We start from the raw sequence: 11,328 nt of genomic DNA, 5'->3' as shown, positions 1-11,328 counted from the left end.
CACACACACACACACACACACACACACACACACACACACACACACACACACACACACACACACACACACACACCGACATATGAGCTTAAAGATACTCATCTATTGTGAGCAAAAAAAAAAAGGATAGTCATTACAACTTATAAGATGTATTACTTTGCAATTACTGTTTAGTTTTTATTGAACTTCATAGCAAAAAGCTAAACACTGGATTTACTTGATTAAAACCTAATCCTCATCAGAATGGATTAAATTCCCCAGATCAGTATTTAACAGGATTACACAAGCTACCACCTGACTCGAGACACCTCAGCACCCTTTTTTATTTCCTTGAAGAAAAAGAAAAAAGAATATTATGTTAAAGGTGTGTGAGAAAAAAAGTGCTGATGTATTTGTAAAGATCAACACTTGTCATTCAGTGATTGTGCAGGGAGGCTGATCAATGAACTCCTCAGGTTTTAACTCTCAAAGGTTCAAACACTTTCAGTCATTAGTGTTAACAGTGCAGCAGTGATATATCGAATGAAGACCAGCTGTCACTCCTAAGGCTTAGCAGTCATTATATGAATATTCATCAAGACAGACAGTGCAGTGAGTCTGGATTTGTAAAAACATAGTTTTTGTGCTGAGATTCAGCTCCTGGGCCTCATTAACTCTACATCTATTTAAATATGCAGGACAAAACCCAATTTTTAGTTTAATAAAAATATGATGATGAAACCTTGGAGGTAAATATAACAACTGAACTTTACCTCATTTCATTTCAGGGCCCATAATTAATATTTTAAAAATATATATTTATTCATGTCCAAACGTGAAACAAACAAACAAACAAAAAACACGTTTGAGACGTTCAGAAAAAAAAACTGCTTCTCCTACAGTCACGACACAAGATGAAAGCAGAAAACAGTAAAAACATGGTTCATGTTTTAATATTTTAAACATGAAAGAAAAATCTATATTTCCACTCATCCATATTTAAACAAAAAAATGGAAAAAACTGCATGTATTTCCATTTAAAATGTAGTGATTTAATCTGGGGGAAAAAATCTTGCATATTTCTTATTTCTTACATGTTTCTGAGGGGTTTACTTGAGGAACCAGTGTTCTAATATTTCACAGAAGAACGGCAGACAAAACAAATTAATTAAGAGATTACATATTTTATTAAATTAGACTTGTAATTTCAACATCAGCGTGCTTCCTTACGATTACTCTGAAAATATTGTAGTACTGCCTAACAAACATGTGGTGGCGCTAAATACTCATTTAAAAATAATTTAAATCAGCGCAAAGGGCGAGGAACCACACAGGACCCGCCTTTGTAAAATTTCTATTGGCCACTGTAGGTGTTGCATCAGAGGTACCCTTTTCTGATTGGACAATGCTCTGCCTGTTAGCTGTGACAGACGTCACACTGCTAGGTGTTTCGAAAATGAAACTGGCTTGTGCCTGACTTCTACTGGGAGGGGAGCGAAAACGAAAATAATAAGGAGTCATCGGATAAAAATCTCCCTGGATTTCACATTTAGACTGACTCAGAGGACAGGCGAGTCCCAGGGTTTGGACTTCATGTTGCGAGAACCGAGAGGGGATATATTTTTGGTAAGGGAGGCAGGCCTGTGCTGTCAAAGACAACACTCAGTGTAATGGTACCTCCGAGTGTTGTTGTTTCTCATTTATACATAGCATTGCCTGTTATGAGGTTTTTGTAACATTTCAAGTTAATTTAGCTTATAGGTGCTTTGCTTATTGCTATAGATAGCCAGTCTTTATTTCCGCCAGTCTGCTGTTGTCATTTTAACCAGAAATAGCCAATTTTAGGGGTTTCGGGGGAGACTTCACCTGTTTATGTTTCTAATTTAAGCTTCGGGTTTTCTGTTTTTTTACTGTAGCTGGGAATGTTGACTAGCCTCCTGACCAGGATGAACCACACTTGGCAGGAATGGATGTAAGTCTGTTTTTGCTTATATTTCTCTTACCATACTTGAATGAGATTTGCCCTGCTCAGTGTGTTCTTGCCATTTCCTGTTACAGGATGTCGTTATACCTGCATTGTAAACTTCCTTACAGAACATAATGAACCCCCTCTTTACATTACAACATGTGTTAAAATGCTGTTTGAATTAAGACTATTAAAATCTGAATCTCTGCAGGGTCCTATTAGTGTTACTGTCAAATGCTCCATTTGATTTGGTTTTCATTTCGCTTCAGTGTTGTTCCTAAGTTAAAATGAACCCACTTTCCATTAACTAACAATTGCAAGTCAATAAAACAGAATTTCAAAGGATGGTGGCAAATATTTTAAAACACAAATGTATAACAATTGTTCTTACTACATAGAGCCAACAAGCTTGCTTTTTTCCAACTGTAGAGTTAAAAGCTGTGGCTGCTTAGCTTCCACGCCTAGACTTTCTACATCTTTATTTTGTGGTCAGAAATATTTTCAAACCGCTAAATGAATCCTTTCTTCTGCTTTGAGAGAAATACTTTAGCCCTCAAGTTGCTGTCTCCAAAACAAATGTCTTTCTTCTTTTTAATGGAAGATGTGAACCTCTTCCATTTTATTTGACACTTTTCTTACTATCTGCGCCATCTTTGCCTTTCCTCCATGTCTCCAGGCTGTAGCAGAGGCTGCTTTGTGAGACCGAACTAGCCCTACCACCATGGCGCACTTTGAGACCGAGTATCAGCGCCTGGAGGCGTCCTACAGTGACTCGCCTCCTGGCGAGGAGAACCTGCTGATGCACGTGCCCGAGGGAAGCAAATGTATGAGATATATCACCCCCCAACCCCCAAAAACAATTATTAATTGAACTTATAATACACAAAAAACAGTTTTTCATGTTGCAGAACTTTTTAAAAAAAAATTAGTTTGACATTCTTCTCTTCCAGCTCAGTGGCACCACATAGAAAACCTGGACTTGTTTTTTCAAAGAATATCCTTTTGGTTTTTGAAAACATGTTGAGAATATAAATGTCCATGTATGAGATGCAACTTCTGATGAAATTAGTCCTTAATCTTCTTCACGTCTATAATCTGCACCAGAAGAATGGATTCACCTGCATGCTATTGGGAGAAATCTTTGAGCTGGTGTATGTATCCGATCCATTAAACCAAGTCTTACTAGAAGTGTTTAATGTGTCTCAGATATTATTTCTTCATGTCCACATCTTTGTTGCCTCTCTCTCTGCAGACAGCTGCTATTTGTGGTTGGTTTCACAGTTTTTCTGGCTAACTGTGTGGATTACGACGTCCTCTTTGCCAACAAGTTCGTAAATCACACAGATTCATCTAAAGTCACCTTACCAGATGCAATACTCCCAATGGATGTCTGCAATACCCAGTGAGTACCATGTTTGAATTACACTAGTATGTTTAGAGTATTTTTACAAAAGCATTTAGACAGCTTGGAACCTCTCCGCAAGTTGCCACATTACAACCAAAAACATCAACGGATTTCAAAAATATTGAACTAATAATCATCTGAAACGTGGGCTAATCAAAGACTTTGGACTTCTACTTGCATCCAAATATAGTTGTACAAAGTGTTGGCGCTGGGGTGTAAAGAAATACCAATAAAACACTTTGAAGTTTCTCATTGTAATGTGACATAATGTGGAAAAATGTAAGAGTTATAAATAATTTTTTACATGTAAATATAGGCACTTCTTTTTGTCTTCTTCTAATAATAAAAGTGGACCTTTTCCTCTCTCAGTATCCGAGACAACGTGTTTGTGATCTTTGTTCTGATCATCTCCGGGGTGTTCTGGTTACATCGTTTGGTCAAATTCCTCTACAACGTTTGCTGCTACTGGGAGATCAGATCTTTCTACATCAACGCGCTGAAGATGAGCATGGTGAGGCAGGAAGTTTGTATTTCCTGTTTGTCACTTCTTAGTGATGTTAGTCCTGCAAAGGTTCGCCGCGTCAACATCAAATACGCCCAGCGACGTTTATAGCGGCTACACACGTTAAAGCCTGACCCGTGACATTTATCGTCCTTTTGCGCTTCAGTCTGAGCTCCCTTACGCAACGTGGCAGGAAGTTCAGGCCAGGATCATTGAGATCCAGAAGGAGCACCAGATCTGCATTCATAAGAAAGAGCTGACGGAGCTCGACATTTACCACCGAATCCTCCGCTTCAAAAACTACATGGTGTGTATATTTGTCACTCGTTAATGTAGAAAGCGTTTGTTTTCGAACACCGCCGAAAGCTGTGAGTTCATCCAAAACATGTCTACCTTTACTTCTCTAGGTTGCTATGGTGAATAAATCCCTCCTTCCCGTGCGATTTCGGCTTCCTGTACTGGGAGACAGCGTTTTCTACACCCGGGGTCTCAAATACAACTTTGAGCTCATCTTCTTTTGGGGACCAGGTGCGTGAAGTCTTAATCTAAACATTCATTTCGCATTTATGCATCCAAATTTACCAACATATGGACATGGTTACAAGGTTTTGAATTTCAATTGGAGCTTTAATGTTGTTACTTTCATTTTTTTTTTTTGTTAGGCTCCCTATTTGAGAATGAGTGGAGTCTGAAGCAAGAGTATAAGAGAGGAGGCAACAGGCTGGAGCTTGCAGATAGGCTGGCATCTCGTATCCTGTGGATTGGGATTGCAAATCTGCTTCTGTGTCCAGTCATCCTGGTGTGGCAGATTCTGTACGCCTTCTTTAGTTACACTGAGGTACAAAGCTAAAACATCCACTTTAGCAAACTCTCACAACATTTAGTTTGCTTTTAATCATAAGAATTATTTGTTTGTTGTATGAAGATAATCAAGCGGGAGCCTGGATCTCTGGGGGCGAGATGCTGGTCTCTTTACGGTCGATGTTACCTGCGTCACTTCAACGAGCTGGACCACGAGCTCATGTCCCGCCTCAGTAAAGGCTACAAGGTCAGGACACCGCCTCGCCTCACAAACATCCCAAAAGCAATCTGAAAGAAATTTTCTTTAAAGCAGTTGTTCTCAATCCCTGTCCTCTTTCAAACCACGTCACAGTGCACTTTAATCGAACCAAGACTTAGGTTTTTAGACTGATCAGAGTTGCGCATTCATACGTCCTCAAACGAACAAGTGCTTCTCTAGACAAACGAACTGGAGTTTGATAAAAGTGGACTGAACAGGGCCGGTGTGAATGCACCCTCATATTTCAGAGATGTGTTTTTGTTCCAGCACACCCGATTCAAATGACGCCGTTACCTCTTCAGCATTCCTCCAAGTTCTGTAGGATCTTCATAATCCCTTGTTAATTTAAGTCGGGTGTGCAGCAGCTTGGAAACAATTAAAGCATGCAGGGCAGCGTGCCCTGGAGAGCTGGAGTGAGAACCAATGCTTGCCTTTAGAATAAACAAAAGGGTGTGTGGAGTGAAGTTAATGATTAATTCTGTCCTCTTTTATTCTCTTCCTGTTCTTCCTCCTTTGTTATCTTTATATCCAGGCTGCGTCCAAGTACATGAACTGCTTCCTTTCTCCCCTGCTGACAGTCGTTGCCAAAAACGTGGCGTTTTTCGCCGGCTCCCTTCTGGCCGTTCTCATTGCTCTGACCATCTACGACGAGGATGTTCTCGCGGTGGAACATGTTCTCTCGTCTATCACGCTGCTTGGAGTCTGCATAACAATTTGTAGGTAAGAATAAGTAAAACGAGCCTGTACATCCACAACACCTGTTTTTACTTTTGTTGTTGGCAATTATTCTGGCATGGACATTACTTTGCAAAAGTGTTCAGATTTTTTTATTATTATTTTTTATTATTATTTTGGAACCACACACATTGGACTGTATTGGTGAGCAATAGCTAAATCCAAAGTGATAAGAAAATGAGAGAAGCAGCCAAGAGGCTTTTGGTAACTCTGGAGGAGCTGCAGAGGTTCACAAGCTTATATGGGCGAATCTCCCCACCGGAAGAATATTACTTGTGCCGTCCACAAATTAGTGCTTGTGACCGAAGAGTAACACCGCACTGCACCCTGAACTCACCATCATGATTGTGAAACACCTTTCTGTTCGAATGGATTTTCTTCAACAACAAATGAATGCAGAATAGAATTAAGTAAAAACGGCAATTTTGAAATACAATGTGTAAGAGGGCCAATAGAATGATTTAGATCAAATAATATTCTTGTGTTGCTGTGGCCTAGTCAAAGTCCAGGGGCGAAATAAAAATGAGAATTACTTAAATTGGTGTCCACACGTTCTTTTCCGGTCTGACTGAGTTTAAGCTTGTTTGCAACGTTGCATGGAAATAAATCAGTCTCACTTTTTTTAAAGCAATATATAATTTTCCTTCCACTTCTACAATTGTGCACAATTTTGAGTTGGTTTATCACATAAAACCCCATTAAAATGATTTGAAGGCTGTGGTTTGTCATGTGGCCAAATGTGGAAAATCAGACAAACCAGCATATAGATCTTAAGTCTCTGGGTGAATTTGGGGTCCAAATAGGAAAAAAAAAAAAAAAACTTTTGTACCTACAGTCATATACACCCAAATATATTTTATGTAAGTTTAGTAGTTTTTACTCTTATTTCACTTATCAGGCATAAGACTTGTTCGTGGTTAAACTTCACTAATTATTTATAATTTATAATTCATGCCCAGTGTGTATGTAACATAGTAATTTTCTTCAACCTGTTTTTCTCTCTTCAGGTCATTTATTCCTGATAAGCACATGGTGTTTTGTCCTGAACAGCTGCTGCGGGTCATCCTGGCTCACATCCACTACATGCCTGACCACTGGCAGGGCAACGCCCACAGATATGAGACCCGAGACCAGTTTTCCCAGCTCTTCCAATACAAAGCTGTAAGTGGGGAAAACGATATCCAGGATTAGATATTAGATAGTGTCAAGTGTCTGAACTCACTGATCCAACAGTACAATGCAGGTTATACCTTCCCAAGGAAGCCTTGGGTTTTAGTCCATCAACATTTTTCCTCACCTGCAGGTGTTTATTCTTGAGGAGCTCCTAAGTCCAGTGGTGACTCCCATCATTCTCATCTTCTGCCTGAGGAGGAAGTCTCTGGAGATCATTGATTTCTTTAGGAATTTTACGGTGGAGGTGATCGGGGTGGGGGACACCTGCTCGTTTGCCCAGATGGACATCAGGCAGCACGGACATCCAGCGGTGAGGCTCATCCCGGCAGGAGTCAGAAGTGCTTACGTCCGAGTCGTGCAGCAGCCCATTGATCGGCATTTGATTTCTACTCCGCAGTGGATGTCGGAGGGAAAGACCGAGGCATCCATCTACCAGCAGGCGGAGGATGGGAAGACGGAGTTATCGCTGATGCACTTCGCCATCACCAACCCACACTGGCAGCCTCCTAGAGAGACGACACACTTCATCAGCCAGCTGAAAGAACGAGTCCACAGGGAGGCTGCAGGGGCCTCCTCTGAAACGCATCCACTCTCTTTGTCAGAGTCTGAAGTAGGGTCATAAACAAAGTGATATCTCTGCGGTGATGTCTGAACCCTCAGCAGTTAATTATTCATTTAATCTTTTGCCCTTTTTTCCCCCTCACTTGTAGCCAAGAAGTCTTGTTGCAAACATCTTGGCGGGTCCCTCCACACTGGGCTCTGTTCATTTCGCCTGCGACAGCTCTTTAGCCAACAATGCAGTTACTGGAATGCCCGGCGGGGCAACGGCCCTGCGCTCTCTCTCGCCGATCAGCAGCAGCCTTCACCTCAGAGGCAGCTTGAGTGCTGCTCACAGAGCGAGTGGCTTTACTTGCAGAGCAATGACAGGCTCTGGGTAAGTAAATACAATGTTCAAATCAGCCAGAAATGCTGATATCTACAGAGCCTTGCAAAACTATTCACACCCCTTGAACCTTTTTCACGTTACAGCCACAAACTCCAATGTATATGAATAGCATGTTATGTGGAAGACCAAAACAAAGTGGAGAATAAATGTAACCTGGAAGCAAAATAATACAGAGTTTTAATTTATTTTAGAAAAAAGAAGGCTAAGATTTGTGTGCTTTTGTATTCTGCACAGTTGACTCTGATACCCCAGAGTAAAATTTATTGGAGATAGCTCCTTTTCAGAAGTCACATTTTAGTAGTAAATGGTCCACTAGTATGTAATTTAATATGCTAAAACATCTGCTCCCTGAGGACTTCAGAGGTTTGTTAAAGAACTAAATTCAGATTTTTATCAGTTACATTTTTGTTTGAAAATTTATGCAGTACCTTGTGCTGGTCCACCACATAAAATCCCTTAAAAATAAACTGCAGTTTAAGGTTGTAATAGAACCAAATGTATACTGGTTCAAGAGTTCCATCCATCTTCTTACACCCTTGTCCCTTCGTGGGGTCGGGAGGGTTGCTGGTGCCTATCTCCAGCTAACGTTCCGGGCGAGAGGACAGGTCGCCAGTCTGTCGCAGGGCAACATGGACAAACAACTATGCACCCAAACACTCACACCTAGGGGCAATTTGGAGAGGCCAATTAACCCGACAGTCATGTTTTTGGACTGTGGGAGGAAACTGGAGTACCCAGAGAAAACAGGGAGAACATGCAAACTCCATGCAGAAAGTCCGGGGCCGGGAATTGAACCCAGAACCTTCTTGCTGCAAGGCAACAGCTCTACCAACTGCGCCACTGTGCAGGTTCAAGAGTTAGGAATGTAAAATTCCAGAAGATAATGAAAGGGTGATATTATAGGTAAATATTTTGATGGCAGTGGTGGTTGTGATAAACCTTTGTAGGTTTTATTTAGCATCTTGGGCACCGTAATGTGTGACATGTGGGCATTTTCTGCACTAAGATTCCAGCTAGCTATAACTATGATAACTATGAAGCCCTATCAAGTAGTTTGAATACTTTGCAAGGTACTGAACTATCTTCCTTTCTGTTGTTCAACAACTTACCTTTTTATTGCCTTGTATTTCTTATTTTTTCCCCTTTTTTGTCTGTTGTTAAGAACTGATGCCCGAACTGTGAGCTCAGGCAGCAGCGCATGGGAGGGCCAGCTCACTAGTTTAGTCCTGTCAGAGTATGCCTCGACTGAAATGAGCATTCATGCACTTTACATGCATGAGGTAAATCCGTATTCTTGCCCATGCTAAGACGTATTATCAATCCATTTAATGACTATTCCAATCGACATCAACTCGAGTCTTGTTTTGTTTTCCGTTAAGCTTCATAAGCAGCAGTCCCGTGGTGATCTGTCGCGTCACACGTGGCACAGGCAGGAGAGCGACGAAAGCAGCGACAGCATCCCTGATGAGGTGAGGAGCGAGCCGAACACTCGCTCCCGAAATTTCCCACGCTCGCAGACCTTCCCCGCCACGCTTCCGAGTCCCGGTGCCAGTTCCGCTTCAGCCACTGGCGGCACCAACGTGGGCCAGGATGGGGAAAAGGCACAGAGCAGCAGTCAGAGGCGTCACAGTGGGCCCGCCGCAGGTCTGTCACTATCCACTGTTCCTTCTAAAAATATTTAATTTTTTAATGTCATTGCTCTAAGTTTACTCTTATAATTGTCAATTGTGTCACTGGAATGAAAGGATTTTAATTTTTCTAGCACAAGAGCGGTGGGTCAGGTGATGAAGGTTTAGCTGGCAACTTGGCAGATCCTATAAAAATAGTTATCATCTAGTGTTTCTTCTCAACTACCTTCTCTTTACCTTTACTTTCAAGACCATTTTGGTACTGCTGGAAAGGTTGTGAGGACGGCCCGCGTTGCAATGGGTGGCTGGGCAGAGGACGGTAAAGCATCATCAAGACATCATGAGCCTGTACAAGAGGAAACTTCAGAGGATGAGCTGCCTCCTCACATACACAAAGTAAATGCTCTTTGGTTGGCAGAATGTAGCAGTCATTTTGCCTGCGTGTTTGTATTTCTAATATATGTGTCCTCTGTTTGTTTTGTTTTAGGTTACATAAGCCATATGAAGAAATACCATTACAGTTAACTCAACACTCATCCTCATCCTTCTGCATACCTGTACCTTGGCTTGAAATGTGCAGCAGGGTTTATCACAACCCCTTTAAACTCTTTGGAAGTGAAATTGACTGGATGCTTTGTACTAATAAATACAGCTGGATGTTATAAAATTTAGACTTTTCTGCAGCAGGTGGCATGAAACTGTATTCGTCACAGGAGTGACTGCAGGATCAAGTTATTTCCTATAGCAAGTCAACGGCAGACTACACTAAGCATTTTTATGATGTCATAGGATTACAAATAAAATTCATTTTGTTATTGCAATGTAGGGAAAAAAATGTAAAGACTCAGGACTGTAAGAAGCATCCAATATTAATCCAAACTTGATTCTTAATTGCTCACTCTTTTATAAATCTGAAAGAATGATTCTCTAAATCAGTACCAAAAGTACAGAATGTGCTCAGAATGATTCCAGCAAAACAAGATCTATGATTTTTATTTTTTTTTAAGATAAAGCTGTAATGTCTATATATGTTCTTGTACTAAATAACAGGAAGATGTTCATTATTTATACCCTGTTCTTTGTATTTTGACTTACATTTGACCTTTTTGCAAAAACTAATGTAAGTTAACTGACCATATTCAACCATATTTTGAATTCTCTCTACATGTGTATTTTTTATCAATTTAATTTTTCAAAAATTGTTTAGGACTTTTCCATAAATATGGTTCAGTTTGAACAGATTGATTCTTATTCAGATGATTATTTAAACAGAGCAGCAGCCATCTGTGTGAACATATGCACATAATTATATGGTTAGTCCAAAGTAAAAAACTGAATCTTATATTTAGAAATTTCTTAGGACTGCAGGTTTTGTTTTGAATTTTCTTTTTTGTATAAAGTAGCCCTAAATGCAACTGCATGAGAAGAGTTTAAACAAGATCACTCCCCTGCAGTAAATCTTTACTATTCACAGCATGGCTGTTCTGTCTCCTTATCACTTGGAAAATATGGGAAATGAGGAATTGCACTTTAATAATTTCTTAGGAAATGTACATGTTTTGATTGTTTTATATGCCATGTTTGTATATTTTAAGTTATTTTATGTGTTAAATTGATGTGCCATGATGAGTGGCTGCTTTGAATTAAGTATGTGCCTAAAAATGAGCACCGGTGTTAAAACTCCTTAACTTTCACCCTCAAAATGCTTACAAATCAGTGGTGTCATCATGACAGTTGAGGGGTTAAAAAAGAACAATGTTATAATAATGAGCATCTATGGATGCAGGCTAATTGAAGGAATAGTAGCTGATTTCTGTTTTATAGATGCTGTATAATATTTTGTACAGTTGTAAATGAATCTATTAAAGACGTGGCAATTACTTTGCGTGTCTTCTGAAATATTTGTTCATAGCCGATCACTCGGCTATGTGATATTA

General features: G+C 40.2%; 1 protein-coding gene across 2 annotated transcripts; it reads left to right on the top strand.

The window, feature by feature from the left end:
• Positions 1-1,405: 1,405 nt before the first annotated feature.
• On the top strand, positions 1,406-11,272 carry atg9a (ATG9 autophagy related 9 homolog A (S. cerevisiae)). Of its 2 annotated transcripts, none has more exons than XM_008399737.2 (20): positions 1,406-1,602; positions 1,893-1,948; positions 2,619-2,766; positions 2,893-2,936; positions 3,029-3,093; positions 3,195-3,344; positions 3,717-3,858; positions 4,016-4,156; positions 4,257-4,377; positions 4,512-4,687; positions 4,775-4,897; positions 5,442-5,629; positions 6,652-6,805; positions 6,948-7,127; positions 7,215-7,427; positions 7,528-7,751; positions 8,926-9,043; positions 9,143-9,407; positions 9,642-9,787; positions 9,879-11,272. In XM_008399737.2, exons 3-20 carry the CDS (start codon positions 2,664-2,666, stop codon positions 9,885-9,887), a joined length of 2,562 nt encoding a protein of 853 aa, XP_008397959.1. In that variant the 5' UTR covers positions 1,406-1,602; positions 1,893-1,948; positions 2,619-2,663; the 3' UTR covers positions 9,888-11,272. The 2 variants fall into 2 exon arrangements, with proteins under 2 accessions (XP_008397959.1, XP_008397960.1); XM_008399738.2 differs by lacking the exon at positions 1,406-1,602 and adding an exon at positions 1,621-1,649.
• Positions 11,273-11,328: the final 56 nt, after the last annotated feature.

The sequence above is a fragment of the Poecilia reticulata genome, linkage group LG22 (genome assembly GCF_000633615.1).
Source record: "Poecilia reticulata strain Guanapo linkage group LG22, Guppy_female_1.0+MT, whole genome shotgun sequence".
NCBI classification, from domain to species: domain Eukaryota; kingdom Metazoa; phylum Chordata; class Actinopteri; order Cyprinodontiformes; family Poeciliidae; genus Poecilia; species Poecilia reticulata.
This window is presented reverse-complemented; position numbering and strand designations above follow the sequence as displayed.

What these genes read in the sequence shown, in the direction of transcription:
- atg9a (XM_008399737.2), top strand. Translation starts at nt 2,664, where the DNA reads ATGGCGCACTTTGAGACCGAGTATCAGCGCCTGGAGGCGTCCTACAGT. An exon ending in CATCTTCTTTTGGGGACCAG is followed by an intron (nt 4,378 to 4,511) that starts GTGCGTGAAGTC and finishes TTTTTTTGTTAG; the next exon opens with GCTCCCTATTTGAGAATGAG. An exon ending in TCACAGTGGGCCCGCCGCAG is followed by an intron (nt 9,408 to 9,641) that starts GTCTGTCACTAT and finishes TTTACTTTCAAG; the next exon opens with ACCATTTTGGTACTGCTGGA.